This window comes from Bubalus kerabau, chromosome 20, assembly GCF_029407905.1.
Source record: "Bubalus kerabau isolate K-KA32 ecotype Philippines breed swamp buffalo chromosome 20, PCC_UOA_SB_1v2, whole genome shotgun sequence".
NCBI lineage: Eukaryota > Metazoa > Chordata > Mammalia > Artiodactyla > Bovidae > Bubalus > Bubalus kerabau.
In genome coordinates, this window is record NC_073643.1 from 24,793,805 (window position 1) to 24,818,298 (window position 24,494).

At 44.3% G+C, this 24,494-nt stretch overlaps 1 protein-coding gene across 4 annotated transcripts in view; it reads left to right on the top strand.

The window, feature by feature from the left end:
• Positions 1–24,494, top strand: part of CRBN (cereblon) — a 405,802-nt gene that overhangs the window by 372,585 nt on the left and 8,723 nt on the right. The window contains exons 4-9 of one of the 4 annotated variants that reach the window (XM_055557499.1): positions 8,914–9,031; positions 10,088–10,222; positions 14,426–14,538; positions 15,147–15,349; positions 16,188–16,337; positions 20,758–20,917. In XM_055557499.1, the coding sequence (XP_055413474.1) occupies positions 14,455–14,538; positions 15,147–15,349; positions 16,188–16,337; positions 20,758–20,917 (597 nt within the window). In that variant the 5' untranslated portion in view covers positions 8,914–9,031; positions 10,088–10,222; positions 14,426–14,454. Of the gene's footprint in view, positions 1–8,913; positions 9,032–10,087; positions 10,223–10,882; positions 11,021–14,425; positions 14,539–15,086; positions 15,350–16,187; positions 16,338–20,757; positions 20,918–24,494 lie in introns of those variants that run through there. The other 3 variants (XM_055557498.1, XM_055557500.1, XM_055557497.1) reach the window with 3 other exon arrangements.

The following is a 24,494-nucleotide window of genomic DNA, read 5'->3' on the forward strand; positions in this document are numbered from 1 at the left end:
TTCAATGGACAGAGGTGCCTGGTGGGCTGCAGTCTGTGGGGTTGCAGAGAGTTGGATACAACTAAACGAGGAACACTTTCATATATGGGTGTGTATGTGTGTGTGTGTGTGTGTGTATAATCTATATCTATATATATCCAGTTTTTTCAGATTCTTTGCTCTTATAGGTCATTCAGAGTATTGAGTGGAGTCCCTTGTGCTGTACAATAGGTTCTTGTTGGTTGTCTGTTTTTATATACTAGTGTATATATGTTAACCCTGAACTCCTCTAATTTATCCCTCTCCCCTTTCCTCTTTGACGTAACTACAGGTTTGTTTTCTCTGTCTGTGAGTCTTTCTGTTTTGTAAATAAACTCATTTGATTCTTATCTTTTTAGATTCTACCTATAAGCGATAATCACATGGTATTTCTCTGTCTGGCTTACTGGACTTAGTATAATAACCTCTGGGTCCATCCATGTTGCTGCAAACGGCATTGGGTTCTCTCTGTGAGCCATGCCTCTCACAGGATAGACTATGACTAGATAGGCAGGGGCTGGACTTTTCTGTCTGTCACGTTCTTTTTCAAGTTGAATCCAGTCCAGCAGTTGTTGATCAGCCCCATCCCAGCACAGGGCACACAGAGGCGAGTGAGGCATGGTCCCTGTCCTCAGCAGACACGCCACAGACCAAGGGACACACAAACACATTTCAAAATAAAGTGGCAAATGCCATAGTTGCTTGGTGAGATCAGGAAAGATTTTTGGATTTAGGGACACTTGAGCTGAGTGAGATAGGAAATACTGTTGCAGGAAAAGGGTTTTGGCTTTTTGTATTCATCGATTACATCACCACCCAAGGCATTGGGCCAAACCATCATCAGCAGAATTTATGCTTGAGTGTTTCAGAATAATAAAAGCTTCACCACTCCGTTCTAAGCCCAAGCCTGGCACAGCGAGAGCTTTTTCTGGGGGCCTGGCTAATCCCAACATGCTCTGCTTTTCCAGAGACAGACCTGACATAAATTTAAAGGAGCTCCATGACTTTGCTGCCCAAGCGTCTTAGCCAACACAAGGGGACTCCTGCCAACAGGACAACAGCCATGTGATGAAGCACAAAAGATGTAAGGCTGCATTGTAGATCAGTGGCTTTCTGACTTTTTAGATCTTGACCCCTTACAGCAGTGTTAGAGTCCTACCTCTGTCAATCCTGTGTGTTCAGGCTTTCTAGAACAAAAGAGCCTCAGGATGGCTAAACCTTGGGGTGAACACAGTAACAATACAATCTCTGAAGGTGCTTCAGTCAGCCGACGTAATGGTCAGTAAAGGCAAATCCCAACATAGTTCCTCAACTACACTAATTCATGCATCAGTAGAAGCAACAATCTGGGACCAAGACTGACGAAGACAGCACAGATGCAGTCGTGTAATGTGGACTCATCCCAGGAAAGCTCTGGGGACCCTGCATCTCCTGTGCGCACATTCTCAGTAGAGGCTTTGCGATGCTGCCAAGGCACTGGGTGGTTGCCAGACTTCTTGATGGAATATAAAGTTAAAGCCCTGAGCAAAGTCTAATAATGGCCTGATATTTTAGCTTATGTAAATCAAGTTTTAGTTACCCTTATTTTTAAACTGTATTTATAAATAGTCCTGGTTGTGTAGCAAAATGAAAATCTATGGGCTTGTGTCTGCTGTCTCAAAAAGACTTTGACCCTGGGATTCATGTATAATCCATCCAGGAAAGCCCCTGCCGCGTATAGGACTCAAGGCCACACCCTAAGAAACACTGCCCCCGAGAAACCAGTATCCATGCCTCACCTCCCCACCCCATAGATGTGCTTCTCCAGGCCCTCTGTCCTGGGCTTCCCCGGTGGCTCAGACAGTAAAGAATCTGCCTGCACGGAAGCTGGGCAGTGTCTAAAGAAGAAAAAGAATAGTGCTCCAAACTGTATGAAAAGGAGGAACCTGGAGGCATATCCAGGCAGTGGAGGGACAGGGTCCCAGAGGATAGGACGAAGGTTAAGGTACATCCTGTGAACTACGATCTGAATTCACAGAGTGATAGAAAGTGAAAGCTCATTAAGGCCCAGGAAATCACTCAGCCTTGCCCCTCCCCCTTCACAGAGAGAAAGTGCCTTGTCATCATAAAAAATAGAGACAATATCACCTGCCTCTCAAGACTGCTGTAAATTCAGTGAGAGGATATGCGCAAAGCATGTGTATCAACCGGGCTCAGAGAAAGCATTTAATATGTGCTTTCTGGTCAGTGACAGAATGAGAACTAGGTCCCCTAACTTAGAGGAAGTGCTCTGTCTGGCTGCCAAGAAGCCCAGGCACACAGGAAACTCATAACAAAGCATCAGCCAAGTCAAGAGTGCAATCTTGGACCCAAGCTCTGGTCCACTCAGAGGGACTGTGTGTGTCTCTGTTTGGATAGCAGTGATTTTCAAGCCCAGTGCATGACTCCATCCTCTTCTTGGGTCCTTAGTTTTGATTAAGCTTTCGGATGGCTAATGTTAAGTCCATAAGTAATTTTCAAAAATGTATTTATTTATTAGTTTTGGCTGTGCTGGGTCTTCATTGCTGTGCGCGTGCTTGCTCTAGCTGCAGTGAGTCGGGGCTGCTCTCGCAGCACGTGCGCTTCTCACTATAGTGGCCCCTCCTGTTCAGAGAGCAGCTCTGGGGCACGTAGGCGTCAGTCATTGTAGACCAAGGGCTCAGTAGTTGCGGATTCTGGGCTTAGTTGCTCCGAGGCATGTGGGATCTTCCCCCAACAGGAATCGAACCCATGTCTCCCATGTCTCCCTCATCGGCAGGCGGATTCTTATTCACTGTACCCCCAGGGATGCCCCTGTAAGTGATTTTTGTGAAGGACGGTGAGTGAGTGATACATCCCTTCAGTGCTTGCTGAAACGTGTCCCCTCCTTCCGGCAACCGTCATTGTTTACATGAAAAAGAATGTGGGCCGTGGCCGCTGCGCTGGGCACTTTGTCAGGTTGCCTATGTCCTTGGTTCTGCCACCTCTGCCTTCAAATTGGAGCACAGCCATGAGCAGATGTTACGTTGCAGTCCTCGTTCTGCCTCTCAGTGGCTCATTATCCTGCTGCTCCTAGTAGGATTAAGCTCCCTGAGGACAGGCACTCCTGTGTGTTTTCTTATACTGGCAGTTTCCCCGGTTCCTGTAACACCACCTTGCACACGGCACACAAGCAGTGAACATGCTTGTTAATCTGAGTTTGAAGAAAGACAAGTGATTCAGAGTCTGGAGTCTGAGAATGCTTTTAGTCTCTGAACACATTCAAGTTCTCTTCTCAGCTCTGGCCCTGGCTTGCAAATCATCTTAGCCTTTTTCTATCTGCTTGGCTTTCCAGTTATTAATAGTTTCTCTACCGAACACATTATTAGATTCTTTTATCCACTGTTCTATTTTTCTTTCATTGAAGTTCACATTTCTTGTGCACCCATTAATAACTTGATATGACATATCTTTCCCAATTAACACCCAAATTTTTCGCTGCTTTTTGGTGTGAGTGATAAACTGAATTCAGTGGCAGCTAAGAGTTTATTTACTAGAATTTGGGGGCCTGGATCATCTTCACACTATTGAAATCATATTTATTCAGACCCTCATTTGATCGGTTTTTCCTCTCTTTTCATATCCCTCATGAATTGCTTGACTTTCTTACATAGTACAGATGCTATGAGATACTTTATTGTCATTATATCTCCTTTGGTCATTGTTCTGATCTCTTATTTTTGAGCTAGTAGCTTCTGGAGTTACTTGATTCCTGGCCTTGGGTCACATCACGGTGTTTTAGAACTGTCCAGGGACTGTCAAACCACAGTCCCCTTAAGTGTAGAAGAACGATGAGAGCTAAAAGCATAAGCCTCAGCTGCCCCACTTTCGTTTGTTATATTTATTTATTTACGCCTCTGGGCAAAGTATTCTGAAACATATATGTGTGTGTATTTCTGAACATGTGTATATATGTTTGTATGTTTGTATACATACGTACATTCATGTACGCATACACAGGCTTCCCGGGAGACAACTGGGGTAAAGAATCCACCTGCCGGTGAAGGAGACAAGAGACTCGGGTTCCATCCCTGGGTTGGGAAGATCCCCTGGAAAAGGAAATGGCAATCCGCTCCAGTATTCTTTTCTAGGAAAATCCTTTGAACAGAAGAGCCTGGTGGGCTATAGTTCACGGGTCTGGAGAGAGTAGGACAAGACTCAGTGACGAAGCACATAAAAACGTGCATACACACATCCTCAGACATCCACGAAAAACTCTGATTTGGTTCCATCGTGTGGCTGATGTTTCTCACACAGCCAAAGGACAGAGTGTTTTGAAGGCACACTTGGATTCACTTTGCCAGTGAAATGTGTGTGGCAGGGGCAGGTGTCACGGGCAGGCAGGAGCATTTGAGAGGCAGCGCTCAATTCGTCAGGCTTTTTTCTCTGCCACAGCAGCCAGTGATTATCGACCTGCATAAGATAAAGAGGTGCCACAAGATTGAAGCAGACTGGACTGGGGACCCATCTCGGAGAAGCACCAAACCCAGAAGAGACCTGATGTGGGCCAGAAGCACACTCGTGTGAAACCACTGAGATTTTGTTTGAACGGCCAAACTTCACACATCCTGGCCGTTACCCTTACAACAGGCAAGGCCAAGAATAGAAGGCCAAGGAGAAGATGTTGAAATGACCCAGTCTAGATGAGCTGGAAACAAGGCGATGACCAGAACCCAGGACTCCGTGCTCCTTGCTTTGCGTTCATCCTCCCCCATGCTCCAGGCGCCTTTACCTGCGGTAGAAACAGCATGCTGCAGTGGGGGAAGCTCCTGGATGAGTCGTGAAAACAGTAAACAAGTTTAAAACCATAATTTGCCCCACATTTTACTGTCTTGCAAAATCACCCCTCCTTTACCTGTCAAGTCAGAGATGGATGGGATGGAAGGAAGTCTTAGTGAATTGCAGCTCTGAGTATCATCACCCATAATCATTTTTGCAAATAATCCAACATGCTTGGGACTTGAATAGGCTCTGGTGTCCCTGGAAATACTACCATCGCAGTGAAAGATGTATATAAAGGTATTTCTTCGAATCCCAAATTATTCACCATATTACTGAAATATGAAAGTGAGTAGTTAATAAAATTGTCAACATTTTGAAGGAGCCATGAAATATTCTTACTCGATCTGGTTTTATGCCTGCTCTCTCCCCTCTAGGTCTGCATAAAGCAGACAGGATCCATCTTTCATTGCCTGGTAACTCTGGGATTTACAGGATAATAGATGCCCAACTGCACATCCCGTGACAATGGTTGCTAGACCCAGCACTCAGAAGGAAGGGCTGCAGAGCAGGACTCAGTATTTCTTTCCCTGATACTCAAGAGTCCTCTTCAAGTGGAAAAAAGATCTCTCTGCTTGGACAAGTTTTGCAAACTCTTTGTGGTTAATGGAAATTAGGAACATGAGAATTAATGTTCCTAATTAATGTTTTAATTCCAAAGATTTTTTTTTCTTAAGTTACAGCACAACTAGAATAGTTAAAAAAAAAAAAAAAAACACCTCATGAAAACTATGCCCTTTAAGACTGAATCACAGAGCTACAAAAGATTCAAGATCCCTAATTTCAACCCTTTCTTGTCAAAGGCACAGCTAAACATGAATATGAATCCTTCACATGGGTTGTTGAAGACTGTGTGGACCCAGCACGATGCTCCAAGCTCCTCTGGGCCATATGATTCGTTGCACAGACGGGCACACTTTGGGGAGTGGAACGGGGTGGTGGGTGCCCTGGTTGACTGGACACACACCACGGCTGTCCTGGGCCGGTCAGGGCGTGGTATCACTCTCCCCAGTACACGCCATACGTCAGGTTGCAAACACAGTGCCGGCGGATTCTGGCAGGCACTGCTCTGGCCAGCTGGGGTCTCCAGTGGGTCTGTGGGATCTCTTAGTTGCCCTGCAGCATGTGGTATCTCCCTGGACCAGGGATCGAACCCGTGTTCCCTGCATTTAGATGGGCCACCCCATGTACAAGGGTAGCTGCCAGTTTTGGTTTAAGACAGTGGTTCACATGCATGAATCGAACCCTCAGTTGCCAGATATTCCCATTTTTAAAAGGAAATGGATAACTACACGTGCCAATTCCTTCAAAAGCTCAAAATACCATAAAGACCAAACACATTCACAGAATTCTCACTTGGGGTTCACCAGTTTTTGACCTCTGTCTTAACGGCAGAGGGAACTGTCATACCGGAACACGCGAAAGGCCTCCGGGGGTGAGGCAAACCTGTTGCTTTACACGCGCTTTTGCAGAAAAGGTAAAGAACTGGAAGATTTACGCAGTTCCAAAAGTAATGGATTCCTCACTACAGTTTTTAAAATTTATTGATGCATTTAATTTTTTAAATGATTTGTTTTTTGAAATGTTTGGTTGCACCAGGTCTCTGTTGCTGACCACAGGATTTCTCTAGCTTAGGTGAGCGGGGACCACTTCTCATTGTGCTGAATAGGCTTAGTTGCCCCGTGGCACTTGGGATCTTCCTGCACCAGGAATCGAACTGTGCTCCCTGCATTGGCAGGCAGATGCCTATCCACTGAGCCACGAGGGAAGTCCTCATCCCTTCAATTAAAAATGACAACAGAATATGCCTACAAGTAAATCTAGCTGTGCTTTTTCTGAAGTTCATGATTCTTTTTAAAATCTCTTAGGTGTTTGTACTCGCTTGGCTCATTTTATTGGGCAAACCAATATGGACCTTAATCTTCATCCCTGCAGGAGTGTATAGGAATGAAATAGTTGCCTTTAATCATATAGAAACACCTTTCCCTTCTCACCGTTCTCCCTGGCTGCCAGGACGACTTTCTCTGCATGACATCAGCCAGAGTTGTGTCTCCTGGCTCCCATGAGCTGCAGATCATGGGGGAGGGGACTGGGGCATGATGGACTGAGAGCGGACATGACCCCATGGGGCTGGGCACACCATTGCCCCAAACCAAAGGAGGGGTCTTAGTCAGGGAGGAGAGAGGAACTGGTGCTGGATCAATCAGCAGTGTCTCCCATTAAGGGTGCCATTCATTCATTCACTCTGTAAACATGTTTTGAGCACTTACTAGCTCTTGGGACACAGGATTAAACACAAGAGGCACAGATCTCTGACCTCTCCCGCTGAGTTGACACTCTTGCAGTGAGGAGGATTTTTAAAAAAATAATTTTATGTATTCATTTATTTTTGGCTATGCTGGGTCTTCGTTGCTGTGTGAGCTTTCTCTAGTTGTGGCGAGTGGGGGCTACTCTCTAGTTTGAGGGCATGGGCTTCTCACTGAGGTGACTTCTCTTGTTGCAGAGCACGGGCTCTGGGGCACATGGGCTTCAGCAGTCACAGCTCCTGGGCTCTAGGGCGCAGGTTTAGTAGCCGTGGTGCACAGCCCTGGTTGCTCCAAGGCACGTGGGATCTTATCGGTTAGGGATGTGACCCACGTGGCCTGCGTTGGCAGGTGGAGTCTTTACCGCTGAGCCACCAGGGAAGCCCAGTGAGGAGGATATTTTTAAAAAGTAAGTTTCACAGTATTTTAGAAGTTGATCAATCCTCTGGGGAAAAAAAAATAGATAAAACAGAGGAGGAGGATAGAGGGTGATGAGACTAGGGGTGGGGTTGCAGTTAGATGTTGGATAATCTGGGAAAGACTCCCTAAAGAGGGACATTTCATCAAAGACCTGGAAGATGTAAGGGAGCGAGTGGTGGATCTGCACGAGCAAAGGGCATTCCAGGAAAAGGGAAGGATCTACAGGAGCAAAGGGCATTCCAGGTAAAGGGAAGGATCTACACGAGCAAAGGGCATTCCAGGAAAAGGGAAGGGCTGGGGCAAAGGCTGTGTGATGGGAGTGGCCCCCTACTTGGTTGTAACGCAGAGGCCAGAGCAGAGGGAGAGCCTGGAGGGTCACGGGAGGTCAGGACTCCGGGGCCACTGGGTGGAAGTGGCTTACAGTGAGATAGGGAATGGAGGCGTGGTTCTGAGCAGGGTGTCACGTGGTCTGACCTGTGCTTTAAGGGGCTCACTCCAGCTGCTTTGCTGAGGATGAACTGTGGAGACCAGTAGTGGAAGTCAAAAAACCATTATTCAAGCTACTGTAGTAATCCAAGTGACAGATAATTGACTGCTTAGACCAAGGTAGTAGCTTTCTTTAACACATTAAACATATACAGTATATGCAAATGATAAAAAAAAAAAAAAGCAGAAAGGAGCCAAAAAAATTGTCTTCCAAGTCTGTACATCCCTTTCTACTAACATAGTGTACAGACACCAGAAATTAAAAGTACAGTGGGGACTTTTTTGATTTGTATTTTGTCTCATCTAATATTAGCCTCAATTTTATCCTGTTAAAGGTAATTCTTGAACTATAAGACAAAGATCTTGTAAGTTTATAAGACAAAGCTATAAGTTTCCTTTCCCACTGGTTTGCCGAGCTTCTTATCAATGAACACATTTCACAGAAGCAAGAAGAAATGTGAGCTACTCTGTGTGATGGCTCGCTTCAGGATAAAGTTACCCAATTAAAAATAAATGGTGAATGATCATGTTTTCCTTTTTGGTTTTAATAACCAGGGCTTAATCCAAGAAACCTGCTTGCTGAGATGTTTTTGTTCAGTAGTCATTTGTTGTTGCCCCTATTGAAAGACATAGCTATGGATGACTGGGTAGACTCGGGGTGGTGGGGGTAGGGAGGGATGAAATGAATGCGGGAGCAGATGGTGAATGTGAATGAAGGCGAGAAAAAGGAGGCAAATGGGGAGTGAAAGGTGCACAGATGGCAGTGGCAGTGACCCGGGGGCCGAGCACAAAAGAAGAAAGAGGCGCGAGTGCCTCTCCAGCCACATCTGCTGACCCCACCAGGCTCACAGCTGTCCTCTCTTCCCCACAGGATGCTTGGTTGACCCAGGTGCACGGTGCTGGTGCCACCTCTGGGCAGGACCCGGGAAGGTCAGAGCTTCCTTGTTTAGGGGCCAGATGTTTCCTGGGTAAAGAAACTTCTGTTGGAGGTAAGCACAGTTCTTTGCAATTCTGTAGATCATAGACCTATATAATTCTATAAACCGAGACTGATAATATATATACGTGTGTACTTGTAATCACCTTTCTCCCTCCCTCCTTCCCCCTCTCTCTCTCTCTCTCTCTCACACACACACACACACACACACACACCTTTCTCTCATAGGTCTATCATTCTCTCTTGTATTTTCCTTCACCTGTCTAGAGTGACCATCTTACTTTCAATAACCCATCATGACAGTATATCCTATGTAACTGTTATTAATCTATAACCTGTAGTGGTTATATATAATCATAAAAGGCAATGCTGTCGTGAATACTACAGCCATTATTAGCCAGAACAAACCTGAGACACTGCTTGGCCTACTCTCATTTGGCAAATGGATAAACTGATCATGTTTTATGGCTAGAAGCCATAAAAGAATTGATCAAGGTCACAGAGCGGTGTTTGGGGACAGAAGGTGGAATGACACTGAAAGGATCCGTCAGCCTCTCTCCCAAGGAGCTTTTCTGCTTTTAACTTCTCAGCGAGCAAACTTTGGGAACAAACGTATTTTAAACTGTTCGATTCATTGTTTTCTTCAGAGCAGTGCTTTTTCTTCCTCTCACCCTTCTCCTCACCATGTTTAGGTTTTCTATTTCATCACTGAAAAGAGTGAAAAGACACTAATCAAGCTTTTGTCCATCATCCAAATAGCCCTCTGTGCACCAATGCGGACAGAGTTTTGGAGGAACAAGGAAAAGTAGCTTTACTTCGTTGCCAGGCAGAGATGGAACGCCACAGGCTAGTTCCTCTGAGACTGTGCCCGCCTCTGGGGAGCCGTCTTATAGGCAGGCTCATGGTTTGGGCTCAGTGGGCAGGATCAAAGCAGTGAAGGTGTTTCGTTCTTCTTTCTTCTGCAAAATTTCAAAATGGCCACAAGTGGCATCAGGCAGCTAAGTAACTGGGTTTGGTGGGCTCCTGGTTTATTGCCTATGACCTTTCTGAAATGAAGAATGCTCCAGGGGAGTGTGGGCGAATATAGCTAATTTACTTCCTTTTTCAGCAGAAACTCGCACAACGTTGTAAAGCAGCTACACTCCAGTTAAACAAACATGAAGGCCAGGTGACTCGGTGGAATATATGCTTCACACAGACTCAGACAGTGATTGTGGAATTCTTTTGTGAAGGGCAAGTCGAGGTACATGCACTGTGAATAGTGAAAGTTAACCTAAAACGAGGGTTGCTTAACTTACAGGCCTGTTTTGCAATTCACTCTTCCCTTTGTTATTAGGAAAACCCCATTTTTTATTTCTCTTGTAACACAATGACTCATTTTAGTTGAAGTAATAACGAGTAAGCTATTTTATATTGACAATCTCACTTGCCAATCATAGGCCTTTCTCTGTTCTCTTATCATTTCTAGTATTTGTTTCAGACCAATGCTTATTAATTTTGGAAAAGATATATGAAAACTACTTTTGATTGTTGTGAAGAAACTCGGGTATAACCCAGCCGGCTTTGAAATAACATGCATTTTCCCAGTCTTCATGTATACAGTTTTTATTTTAAGAATTGGAGCTAAGGCTGTATAAATGGGTTCCTATTTGCTTCCCGTCTCCCTTGTCAAGAGCAAGGTGGAGACTGAAGAATCTGAGCCTGTTTCCGTATGGGTGTGAAATGTCCTATCAGGGACGGGAACAGGCGAGGGCTCTGTACCAAGCGCAGCGAGCACGAAGGGCAGCTGACACAGCGCTGAGTCCCCGCGGTGCCGGCCCTCCTGCCTTTCCCGGCAGGCCAGTGCGCTGTCCTCCCCGCGGGCGCCGCAAGGGGGAGCTGTGGCCCGGGGCGCAGCGACAGCGGCGCTGCACCGGCCCTCCCCCGGCGGCCCGGGTGCCGCCCTGTCCCAGGCTCCTTTGCGGGTAAACAGACATGGCCGGCGAGGGAGACCCGGAGGACGCTGCGCACAACATGGGCAATCACCTGCCGCTCCTTCCCGGTAACTGTCTGGGGCCTGTTCCTGGCAGCGGGAGAAGGCGAGGCCAGAGGCGCAAGGGGCGCGGCGGGGCCGGGGAGGCTGGCGGGTGGTGGCAGAACCTGCTCGGGGCCGCGGGCCCGGGACCGTAGTGTTTCTTAATGCAGCTCGGCTCCCCCTAGTATGGGGACGAGGGTTTGGGGAGGGAGGAGGCTGTCCCCAAAGGCAGGGACTCCGTGCTCTCCATCCTCTGTGTGCCCAGAACTTGGCTCCAAGGAAATGGCGTGAAACTGGGTGGGGAAAGAGGGAGACTGGGGCCTCCCAGCATCCCAGACTTTTCTGGGACTTCATCCCCCGCCCCCCATAAGAGTGACCACTAATTTATTAATTGCTACCGTGTCACTGGCCCTGCCCCAGGCGTTTTGCGTGCATTTTCCCATTTTATCCTGCCCACGTCACTGTTGTAGTCCTGACTTGGTGCGTGAGAAATGAATTGGCAGGTTAGTGTGTGACTTGTCCAAGGTCACACAGTTACAGGGCCAGGAGTCCTAGTCAAATCTGTCTGTCTGCATAGCTGGTGTCTCTTAACCACCCAGTGCCGTGCCGGTGTTTGGTCTGTTCTTAGGCTTGTAGTTCAAGTACATGGTAGAATAAGCCTAATTTTAGATACTTAGAACTGGGATATTAAATTCGGGATTCTTCTTCCTTTATGTTTTGTGAAAATTTAGACCTTGGCCTTATGTTGGAATAGTGGGCAGAAAAAAAGTCTGGAATAATTGTACAGTTTTGCCATGGAATGCTGTAGACAGGAGTTGCCTTGCAAGAGGCGTATCAGCCAAACTGAGACTTAGCGGAGTCACTTCACTGTGTGCCAGAAAGTGTGTTATATATCCTGAAGGTAAAAAGAGGTATAATGCAGTCTGATACTTGAAGAAGTTTATCATGTAGCTATGGTTCATGAAAATATAACTAGCAGAAGGCCAGTGATGTAGGCCAGATAAGTAAATCGTCAGAGGGAGGGATTGACTGTGGCTGAGAAGGACTGGGGAAAGGCCCTGTGAAGTGAACTGCAGACATCCAGAAGCATTATGACCTAGGATAGACTCACAGAAGATAAGGCCTGGAAGGTAGGTTGGGGCGGAGTGTTGGAAAGCTTGCATCTCTTGCCAGTGGGATCATGAGTTTGTTCCATGGATTGAGAGAAGCAGTTGTGGATTTCAGACCTAAGGGAAGCTGTGCTTGGAGGATGACTTTGCCCACTGGGAGGGGTGTGGGCCAGAGGAGGAAGAGACTGAAGGCATGCCCCTGCTGTATGGAAAGGACCTTTTCCATGAAAATAGATTAGAATCAGAGTCAGTGGTCCATCTGGAAGCAACCTAGCTGAATTGAATTTGATCAAAGAGCTGAGCTGTTTTTTCAGAGACATCAGCCCAACTCTATCCGTGCCAAATCCAGTGTGTTAGGGAAGATGCTGATGTTCTGTTGGTATCCACATGGTGCTCCTGCACGAGATGAGTCATCACACTTCACCCTGGTAGCTCTGAACGGTGTGTTTTGTCGAAAAAAATTGAGCGCACGAGGGGCTCAGAGAGATTGTCAGTACCGTAGTCATGCTCCTGCAAATCATATATGCCTTATTTTTAGAAACAGTCATTTGTCCATACTTCTGTGGGGTATGAGTTGTTTGGAAGAGTAATTCCCTTTAAGTGCTTAAGTAGTTGCTTAATATTTAAGATTTGAAGAATCTGTCCCAGCCAAAAAAAAAGCATAAAATAATACATAAACAGCCAAGTAGGAGGAAGTGGGTTTCAGCCATATATAGGAGAAAGGCTAGTTTATATAAAGGAAATCATTTTGAAATGAAGTTGGAATAGTTAAGATGTAAATTTAAAAATTAAGAGTTCTAGCCTTTGAGCTAAAAGTTGACCTTTAAAACTTTGCATAATAGAGCAGTAAAGTGTCAAAAGAGCACGATGAAAGCCATGCCATCAGAATTGTGAATGCAAGGAAGTAGATGCAGTATATTTTTGTCATCGGTTTAGATTTTTCTTTGTTATCTCTTGGTCTCGTTGAATTTTTTTGTTCTTAGGAAAATTTTGTATGCAGTGTTAAATCACTGAACATTTGAATTTAAGTTGAAATAATTAGGTTGTTCTCTTTGACAAACCCTTATATCTGAGGACTTTGTAGGAATTAATAGAAAGTCCAAAGCAGTTGCCATATTGAAAAACATTTATATTTTCTTGTCAGGAACCTAGCTGGAGGTGGTTAGATTTAAATAATGATATGCACAGCAGAAAGTAACTATTTTGCAAAGCCATTTTATCTATTTAGAAGTTTATTTAGGAGCTTGCTTGCTTTTTAGTCCCTTCCTCTTTCCTTCCTTCCTGTCTTCTCTAGAAACGCTTTAAATGCTTTAAAAAACTTTATAGAGATTGTCTTGCTTGTTTCTGTCATTTTTCAAATGAGGAAACTAAGGTTTCATCGCGTGGGATGAATTGTCTGCTGTGTCAGAATCGGCTCCTAGTGAGGGAGAAGAGCTCCATCTCCTGTGCAGAAGCATTTCAAATAATTTATGCAGGTGGTCACCCTGCAAGGAAGTGGGACACAATCCCTACCCCTTAGATGTGGGTTGTGCCTCGTGGTTTGCTTCCCAGGAGTACAGTGTGGAAAAGAGGGGGAAAGGAGCTTTCCAGTGGAGAAGCCTGGCCAATACGACCCCACCAAGTGATCCAGGTCAGCCTCAGCAGTTCTAAGGCACGCCAGTAGTGTGCACCCTTGATAAGACATGATGAAAATGGCTCTTCACCTCCCTGGGCTTCCTCCCCAAGAAAATTCTGACTTGAGGGACATTCTACAAAGCACCTGACCAATAGTCCTCAAAACTGTCAAGGCCATCAAAAACAAGGAAAGCCTGAGAGACCCTCCCGGCCCAGAGGTGGCTGAGGAGACCTGACGACCGAATGTGACCTGGTGTCATGGGCAGGGTCCCGGAACAGAGGTAGCGTAGTCGGTAACCACTCAGGAAATCCAAATAGAATGTGTTTAGTTAATGGTGCTGTGCCCACACTGATTCCCTGGTTATGGCAAGTGTGCCACGCTAATTAAGATGGTACCTCTCGAGAAACAGGTGTGAAGTATAAGGAACTCTCTACCATCTTTGCAACTTCTCTGTAAGTCTTAAACTATTCTAAACTTAAACATTGGTTTAAAAGAAATAGTTAGAGCCAGACTCAGCCTAGACGCCCCCTCTGGCCTCCTCTTCACAGTACTGTCGAGATTCCCAAGTGTGGATGGTGTTCGTAAGAACTCCTCTTCCCACGGGCCTGGAATCCCTAAGAAGGAATTATGTATTTGAACGGGAACGTAGCTTTTATATCTCCATTCCCCTGTTTTTTGTTTTTTGCTTATAATACTGTACTTTTACAGCAGAGGAAGAGGAAGAAGATGAAATTGAAATGGAAGTTGAAGACCAGGATATCAAAGAACCCAAGAAACCAAACATCATAAATTTTGACACTAGTTTGCCGACATCACATACAGTATGTAACTTTGTATTAGATCTAGTATGAGAGATGTGTACATGTAACTGTAGATAAGAGTTCTTGAAAATGAATGACTGCTTTTAGCATTACCTGATATTACCTCACGCTTGAAATCGTGGATGAGGATGTGGGCTTCTTGCCCACTGATAAATAGTGTTAAGCTTTAATTTTTAAGCAGTTTGGTACTTTATCTATTACAAGTAATTCTTTGCACACTTGGCACCCTCCTTATATCTTGGCTAGTAATAGAACGGTTAAAGTACTGCTTATTGTCTGTACCGCAGGATCCCAGGGTGTTATTTAACATACTAGCATTTTATACTTGTCGTTTATACTTTTCAGACATAGAGATGTTGAGCTTAGTCAAAATCAAATGTTTTGAGCTTAAAAAATGCTCTTTAATTTGTATATGAGATTCTTCACAAGGAATTGAGAATTCTGTTTCCAGGAGTCACAGATTTTCCTGTGGGACGCTGATCCGGCAGATTTATTATTTACACAGGTGTACCTTCCACGTATGTTTCTTCATGTCCGTTTGTGTGTAGCCTGTTGAGCTTGTGTTCTGTTGCTGTCCGTGACGACTGAACCTGTGCGCCCCCCCGCAGTACCTGGGCTCCGACATGGAGGAGTTCCACGGCAGGACCCTGCACGATGACGACAGCTGCCCGGTGATCCCAGTGCTGCCGCAGGTGGTGATGACGCTGATCCCCGGGCAGACCCTACCTCTCCAGCTCTTCAGCCCTCAGGAAGTCAGTATGGTGCGGAACTTAATTCAGAAGGACAGAACCTTCGCAGTGCTTGCATACAGGTAAAATCTTAGGGTGAGCTGACTTTAACACTCTGTTGTGCACTCACAGAAGAGGTGGTTTTAAGGCAAAACTGACTACTGTTTTGCCTGCACAGAAGTTGGGACAAGGCTGTGAAGTGAAACACTCTCATAAAAAGCTTGGAAGTGGAAGTTGGAATATTTTGCTGTGATCATTACCATCTAAGTCAAGCTTTAACTTTCACACACAGTTAACTTTCTGGTATGTGAAAGTTTTCAAATCATTAATAGATAATGAAGAACAGTTCTAGAACCTTATTTTCAAGCGCTGTCTTCAAGAAAAAGAGGGCTTTTACACTGTTTGTAAAGGATGGTTTTTGCAAAGGAGTGATTAGTTATTTTCTGTCTCTCCAAATTCCCAAGTTGTCCTCTTGTAGACAAGTGGTAAGTTGAAGCTAAGTGTCAAGTGTCCCATGAGAACTAGAGGAAATCAGTGGTGGGGGCAGGAAGTTGATACAGGAAGTCCCCACTCCCCTCCCTCCTCAGCCCAGTGCAGAGCTGCTGATAAGCGGCAGAAAGGATGATCTGGTGAATAAAAGAATGTTTAGCTTGGGAAATGACAGTTTAACCCCTGTCAGCTGTGGGTTATTTTCAATGACTAGAAATCTGTTCTTCTGCTACTGGGCTCTAATCGTACTTCCTGAGGCCCTCTCTATATATCTCAGTTCCCCATGTGATTCTAAAATAAATAAAATTAAATAGCTTTGCAGCGAGAATGATTGCTATAAATTGTTTTCCCATGTGTATTGCTTTTGTCAACTTTGCATATTTGAAAATTAAATGTTTAAAACTGTTTCCTTTTAAAAATTTACCTTGGAAGTAATGTACAGGAAAGGGAAGCACAGTTTGGAACAACAGCAGAGATATATGCCTACCGAGAAGAACAGGATTTTGGGATCGAGGTTGTGAAAGTGAAAGCAATCGGAAGACAGAGATTCAAAGTCCTTGAGATCAGGACACAGTCAGACGGGTAAGAAACACTGTCTGTCTATCTTAAAACTCCTCAAACATCATAAAATGAAGTCGTTTTCTTATATTTTGTCTGTTTTGCTGACGTTCACATTTTATAGCTTTTAACTAGTTGTTCTTTTCCCTTTGAAAGTGCAGTCTAGGGTTTCTAACTTTGCTGTGCATCATAGTGACCTGGGCAGTAAAACTACAGACATTTGCGTTCCTGCCCTTCCTCCCATCCCTAGAGAGCGACCAGTCGGGGAGGAGGCCGCAGCATCTTTTCTGTTGATGTCCAGGTGACTGATGCCCCACTAGGTTTCGGAGCACTGATGTATCCCCAACAGGCAGTGTCATTTGGGTCAGGGCTTCTTTGGGATCGAAGACCTCTCTTCAGATTGGGAAGGGTGGGAAGTCAGGGTTCTGCGAGCTGTGTGCAGCATCGGGGGCTGCGAGGGCTGCGGTGGTCACGCTTGCCACCCGCTCTGTCTGGGTGTTGGAGACCATGTACCCTGCGTGCCCATCTCCACCGCAAATGTTCTCTCACTGCAAATGTTCTCTCATCGCAGTGGATCATATATTTACTAAGTGGTCAGGAAGTGCTTGTCACCCCTGTGCCTTATACAGTTGGGAAATTCTCTGAGTGTTCTGTTTAGCACTTCCATTTTGGTGTGACTCTCATGTTAGGGGTTTTTTTTTTTCCCACAGATTTAAGGAATACCTCATTCCTTAATGAAGAAGGAATACCTCATTCCTTAAGGTATCCCTTAAGGAATACCTCATTTTAAAAAATGCAGTTCACTTTGCAGACCTCCAAAAAAACCACAGAGCATTTGTCCTCATCACTGTGTGTTTCCTTTATAGGAATGGTTCTTAACTCTGGCACATATAAATCACCAGTGAATCACTAGTGAAGTCTTAGAAAGATCCAAATTCCTGGGTCCTCCCAGCCTTAGGGAATTGGTCTCTTTATCTGTAGTCACAGTTGAAAGTCTTGTCAGACCTCTGTGTTGGACAGGTAATGTCTTCTGAAATCAAGAACGTTCAGAGGGTGGTGGTGGTTTTTTTAAGATTTAAGAATGTGAACTGTGGAGGGCAGTAACTTTTACGTGTTTCCACATAGTGGGCATTCATAAATGTGAGTGTATTCAGCCCCCCTTCGGGGCTTGAGCGAGCATAGGAGCAGGAGGGGTGGAGTGCCAGAGCCCGTGGGGTCCGTGCTCCCGCCTGGTGCTCCCTAGAGCACTCGCTCCGGGAACTCACACAGCGCTGAGCACAGGTCGTCAGTGGCGTGTGTGTGTCTGTCCCTCAGGATGCAGGCTGCTCAGGCCAGTCGATGCGACTCCTGTGTGTTCTGCAGTTGGGACCATCAGTGTCCATGGATGAGGGAGCATCCCCCTGAGGGCCCTGTGCTGAGACAGCAAGCTGTTTGTGCTGTGCACTTTACTGACAGTTCCATTTTAAAAGTACTTCCTACCTTTGTGCTTATAAAATTTTGAATATTTGTGAGTACTATATTCCAGAAACCATAATAGCAAATTGACTTGGGGAAAAGTATATTTCTGAGGCTGTCAACATCAGTGACTTGTGATTGTGGAAAATTAGTTTGAACACAAGATGGCAACAGAGCCTTGACTCTGAAAGCAAGTAAACAGATGTGCGTTGGACTCAAGTAGAGATTAGCATCAAACTCATGAGGCGGGACAGGACTGGGAAGGGGCCTAGTATTCCTTAGACCCACCACCACGGCTTTCACAAAAATGTCTGTCTTAAAAGACCTCCACGGAGTGAGAATTCTCTGGGTCCACTGCCCTTCTGGCCCTATGACTACCTTCAGTGGGAATGGTGAGGTGGCAGAGACTAGAGAGGATGTGGTGCAAGCCCCTCTTTTTTCAGAAAGGGAACCTGAGTGTGATGGAGATAAGAAGTTTGCCCAAAGCTGTGCAGCTCGTGGGCACCACTGGTGAGTTCTAGGCCCCCAACTTCCAAACCAGTGCTCTTCCCACCAAACCAGAATCCGTCCCTTGCATATCTGCAGCTCAGGCCGGTTTCCTTGTGTCTGTAATGCAGGACCAGATGGTAGTGATTTGTCTTATCAAGACTCGTCACATATACAGGCGTGCTGCTGCCTGTGGACCCTTCCACATCGTGTCTGTATTTCTTTGGCATCTTCTGAACAGATCGAATTTTTTTTTGAAAAGTGAATAAAAAAGTAGAAATGTATCATTGCATCTCTGTAGGACTGTTTTAGAAATTCCTGAGTATTTCTTACCTGTAGAGAGGAAGGGGAGATTAATACTCTATTTGTAGTTTCAAAAGAAGCCCTTGTACTTATCATAATTGAGGTGAGTAATTTTTAGTCAAAAAGGTGATTAAAACTAGAACTCATAAAAATACATACATATATATCCTAAACATTTTATTTTAACTTAAAATATGTAAAAGCCCCTTCATTCGTTTTACACTGATGGTAAGACAGGTACTGTCTTTATGTTGGGTCTGCAGATAGAGCTGACAGTCTGTCTTGCATCAGTTGCTTTCACCGCGTCATCTATCTGCAGTGCATACCTGTAGTTTTTCTTTAGAGACTCCGAAGATACTCACAAGGGCTTTGATGAGCACAGAAACCTTCCAGATTCATGCACTTTTCTCCCTATTAGAATAGTCCGAACCTGATTTGAAAGCATTTTTTGGTCTCAAGCTAGTGTTTCATTAAAGCAGTTTTAATTTTGTAATTACTTTCCCGGTTACCATAGTATTTACATAAATTACAGAACAACAGGGCTCTACTATATAGCCCAGGGAACTATATTCAATAACCTGTCATAAACCATAATGGAAAAGAACATGATAAAGAACGTATATACATATACAACTGAATCACTTCGCTGTAGAGCAGAAATGAACACAGCACTGTAAATCAACTATGCTTGAGTAAAATTTTTTATAGAGCTCCTTCCACTTCAAAAAATATTTATATAGATTATGTAGCTATAATAACTGCCACAACAGCTGCCACAAACAGGTTGGGAAGAAACAAAACTAGTTTATGTTAAAACCAAAACCCAGCTGCTGGAAGAAGCAGCAGCCGTGTGTGCAGCAGACCCTGGGGGTGCCTCACAGAGGGAGACAGGGCAGTGTTCACCCTTTGAGGCGATTTACACTAATTATTAAAACCATCTCTAAGCTGATGTTTCTGTAGCATTAATGTTTGTATCATAATAAAATCTTAAGAATTAGGTGAGGAAAACATGATTATTGAGTTGTTTTTGTTTTTAATGACCTCTGATAATGTAAGAACATTTGAACATAGTCAGATTTATGTTACCATTTTCCAAAGTCATGTAGACTTAAATTTGAGCTTGCAGGAAAGAAATGAAGTGAGTGGAGTGTGTCTAATATTATCATGACAGTAAACCTACATATTTTCAGACACGTTTAGCTATTTTCATTTAATAAATCAGAAGAAGTATTAAAGTGTCATAAGTTTTTGTGGATTGAGACAGTGGTCACAATGAAAGACCACTTTAGACCTCCTGAACATGGATAATAGTGAAGCAGAGACTTGTAATATATTTGACTTCTTCCAACTGATAGTGTTTTTTGTTCCAGCATTTGGATTGTTGATACTTTCTGCATTTGAAAAGTTACAATAGGAGATAATTCTTTCAGTGCCTCATAAGACAGTGGCTTGGACGTACAGCCTTTTTGGCGTTAATTCATGAGAAGAAACTTGCAGTTATGATATTCTCAAGTAGCATTGTTGAATGATGACTTTACTATATGAGCAGAAATAATTTTTAAAGATAATATGGATTTTGATTCTTTGCATATTCAGGGTAAATGTTTTAGGAATGAGAACGCACAGAGACACAAGGCTACATATAGTTCTCCATGTAAAAGGGTTATCCCTTTTACAGGTCTTATCTATGTAAAAGGGTTCTTGATTTTCTCTTCCTTTACCTACCTACTTCTTAGGATAGGTGATTCGTGAGAAGGGATAGATGTAAGAGTCAGGCAACGTAAAGAAGTGAGGGGAGGGGAGGGGTGGGGTGTCCAAGAATGAGAAATTTTTATAGAAGTATCAGCACATCAGGGGTTGGTGGTATACTGATTTTTTAACTTGATTTCATTTACAGGCTTTGTCTGAAATGTAGAAATAGCATTTTCCATTCCACAGTGAGATAGAAAAATCTTTGGTTACCTTTGGTTTTAACTTTGGTATGATTTATGAAATACAATATTTTTTGAAAATTTCTTGTATCTTAATATCAGGATTTGATGAATATGTTTAATAAAAGAAAACCCTGAAAATCTTAGTACTTGAAGCTGCCCATAATGGTTAGAAACGTAGTGATTAGAGTTGGTTTATCCTAAACATGAACACCGCGCCTGGTTCTCTTTATTTTAATGAACACCATGCCTGGTTCTCTGTATTGTAGAATCCAGCAGGCGAAGGTGCAGATTCTTCCCGAGTGTGTGCTGCCTTCGACCATGTCTGCAGTTCAATTAGAATCCCTCAATAAGTGCCGGATATTTCCTTCAAAACCTGTCTCATGGGAAGACCAGTGTTCATATAAATGGTGGCAGAAATACCAGAAGGTGAGACACTAATTTTTTTATGCATGTTCAAAAAGCAAAGACAGGTTGCTTTTTTCCTGTTTAAAGAGAGAAACACCAAGAGCTCTCATGATTCCTTGCCCAGCATCTGAGCAATACTAGAGTTGCATTTGTTCATAGCCGGAGTTTCTAAAATTTCATAGGCAGCTGTTATGTAAGAGCAGTTTGCAAAATCAAGTAAAATGTTACAATACTGTGAGGTATTCCAGCTATTATTATGCCTGTAAGTTATGAATTACTTCTCTGTGGTTCTAAATGCTGCAGGAAACGCTTATTAGACTGGTCACAGGAGGCACATGGCTCTTGAGTCATAAGCACCTAGACTCAGGGGAGAGTGTGGGAGAGGACACAGTCGAAGTTGCTACCTCCTTGTGGGCTTCTGAAAGGAAGCTGTTTTTGTGCAACAGTATGGACATCACCAAAACTGGCTTGAGACTAGGCGCTCTTTAAAAGTATTGCCTCTAGGGCCTTAATTCCTGTGTATATCCTTTTGACTAGATCATTCTTGTAGGACAAATACCAGTGAAACTTGTTTGTACTTATCTGTGAGATGTATCAGTTTTGAGTATAAAATACCTAATATTTATGATTTCTCCCTAAAGGAAAAAAATTTCTAGTGTCTAAATTTAAAATTGCGTTTTGAGATATGTCTTTTAAAAATCCGGAAAGACAGTTTCTATAGTAACCTGAAGACTCCTGTACAAATCATCCTTTACTCTTCGTCGAGTACTGAAGGTTTTAATTTTGATGTAGATTATCCTAGGGTCCTAATTTGAGGTAATGCTCAGCGGTAAAGAATCTGCCTTCCAGTGCAGGAGTTCAGTTAATCGCTCAGTCGTGTCCGACTCTTTGCGACCACATGGACTGCAGCACATCAGGCTTCCCTGTCCATCACCAGTTTGAGGAGCTTGCTCAAACTCATGTCCATTGAGTCGGTGATGCCATCCAAGCGTCTCATCCTCTGCCGTCCCCTTCCCCTCCAGCCTTCAGTCTTTTCCAGCATCAGGGTCTTTTCAAATGAGTCAGTTTTTCGTATTAGGTGGCCAAAGTATTGGAGTTTCGGCTTCAGCATCAGTCCTTCCAATGAATATTCAGGACTGATTTCTTTTAGGATTGACTGGTTGGATCTCCTTGGAGTCCAAGGGACTCTCAAGAATCTTCTCCAACACCACAGTTCAAAAGCATCAGTTCTTTCGTGCTCAGCTTTCTTTATAGTCCAACTCTCACATCCATTCATGACTACTGGAAAAACTATAGCTTTGACTAGATGGACCTTTGTTGGCAAAGTAATGCCTCTGCTTTTTAATATGCTGTCTAGGTTGGTCATAGCTTTTCTTCTAAGGAGTAAGCATCTTTTAACTTCATGACTGCAGTCACCATCTGCAGTGATTTTGGAGTTCAATGAAATAAAGTCTGTCACTGTTTCCATTGTATCCCCATCTATTTGCCATGAAGTGATGGGACTAGATGCCATGATCTTTGTTTTTTGAATGTTGAGTTTCAAGCCAGCTTTTCTACTCTTCTCTTTCACTTTCATCGAGATCTTCAGTTCCTCTTTGCTTTCTGCTGTAAGGGTGGTATCATCTGCATATCTGAGGTTATTGATATTTCTCCCGGCAATCTTGATTCCAGCTTGTGCTTCTTCCAGCCCAGCATTTCTCATACTCTGCATGTAAGTTAAATAAGCAGGGTGACAATATACAGCCTTGATGTACTCCTTTCCCAATTTGGAACCAGTCTGTTGTTCCATGTCCAGTTCTAACTGTTGCTTCTTGACCTGCCTATAGATTTCTTAGGAGGCAAGTAAGGTATCCCATCTCTGAAGAATTTTCCACAGTTTGTTGTGATCCACACTGTCAAAGACTTTGGCATAGTCAGTAAAGCAGAAGTAGATGCAGGGGATGAGGGTTTAAACCCTGGGTTGGAGAGACTCCCCTAGAGAGGAAATGGCAACCCAGTCCAGTATTCTTGCCTGGAGAATCCCATGGACAGAGGAGCCTGGCGGGCTATAGCCCGTGAGGGTCACAGAGTCTGACATGACTTAGCGACTAAACACCATACAGCTTAAGTTCACAGTGACTTTGTATAGCTGTGCAATACTTTTGTTTTCAGACTTTATACAGATGCTTTTTTTTTTTTAATCTAATTTTTTATTTCTTTAGCTGTACTGGGTCTTAATCGTGGCATGCAGGACCTTTCATTGCCATGTGCAGGATCTTTAGTTGCAGCATGAGGGGTCTAAGTTCCCGACAATGGCTCGAACCTGGGCCCCCCGCGTTGGGAGTATAGTTGTACTCTGGACCACCAGGGATGTCCCCAATACAGATGCTTTACATAACTTTAAGTCATGTTTACTTGACCAGTAACGCAGTGGGAGATTTTTCTCTTACTCACTTAGTCCCAGCAGTGTGTTGGCGCTGGGTGGTGCTGAGATGCTCTGTGGCGAGGTCAGGATTACATCGTCTCTCAGGATTTAGATAGCTGTGAGTTTCAATCATTGGATATTTTCCAGGAGGTATTAGGTATTTTATTTATATAATAGTTCTTCCACACCAAGATTTTTTTGTTAAAAATTCTTAACCATTTAAAAATCCTAAGTTACCTCTTGGCACAGTTCTGAGGATAGAGTGAGAGTCTGTGGAGTTAATTCCTGACTTAAGTGCTCAGGGCAACTAGTTCTGTGTTTTCTCTGTAGGATCTTGACATTTTAAACCTGAACTTGGGTTAGACAAACACAACTTGTGAAAAATCTTTTGTGTGAATTACTGATTAACTCCTTCCTGTTCTGTGGCCAAAGCACCTCAGCTTGTTCGTGTTGAATTCAGACGTAGGCCTCTGCAGCCAGGCTGTCAGGCGTTGGGAGCCAGATCCTCTGACCTGCCTGTTGTCTTATTTCTCCAGTAATTCTGGATTCTCAAACATTGGCCCTCAGTTTTCTTCATGTTCAGAACTGCCGAGGATTAAACTGAAGGTGCTGAGGAATGAGCGAGATATAAAAGGTGTTCAGAGCTACAGATGCCTTCATCTGTGTGTTTTTTCTGATCGTTCCGTTGCTTACACTTTGGGTAGTTTCTTAGGTTCTGAAATTTGGATCTAGATCACTAGGCCAAGAAAAAACAGCAGCCGCTCTATTTTGGGCTCCAGGCGTCCTGCAGACTCTGCCTCACTTTAGAGAGCCCACTGGGAGCCATCCTGCTGGCATGCCAGCCTGGCGGGGAGTGCAGGGAAGGGCTGGTGGAGGCACTGGGGGCGACTCCAGGGGCCCTGGACCCGCCTCAGGGGTCGTTCTGCTGTACCTGTAGAGGGTGCTGACTTGTCACAGCGCTTGTCTTCAGGCCGACCTGGGGCTCGGGGCAGCCCTCCGTGGAGTTCACTCACATCTGACTGCTGCGCCTGCCACGGCCCCCCGCGGGGCCTCTTGCGTCTTTGTGTCTGAGAAGCCGTTCACGAGGCCAGAACTGGGAGAAGCTTAGTTGATTCTTAAATAATTCACTCTAATCGGGTTGCCACCCACTTTTCCACCAGAAAATGATACTTAAAGGATCTAGGAGTGGAGTGG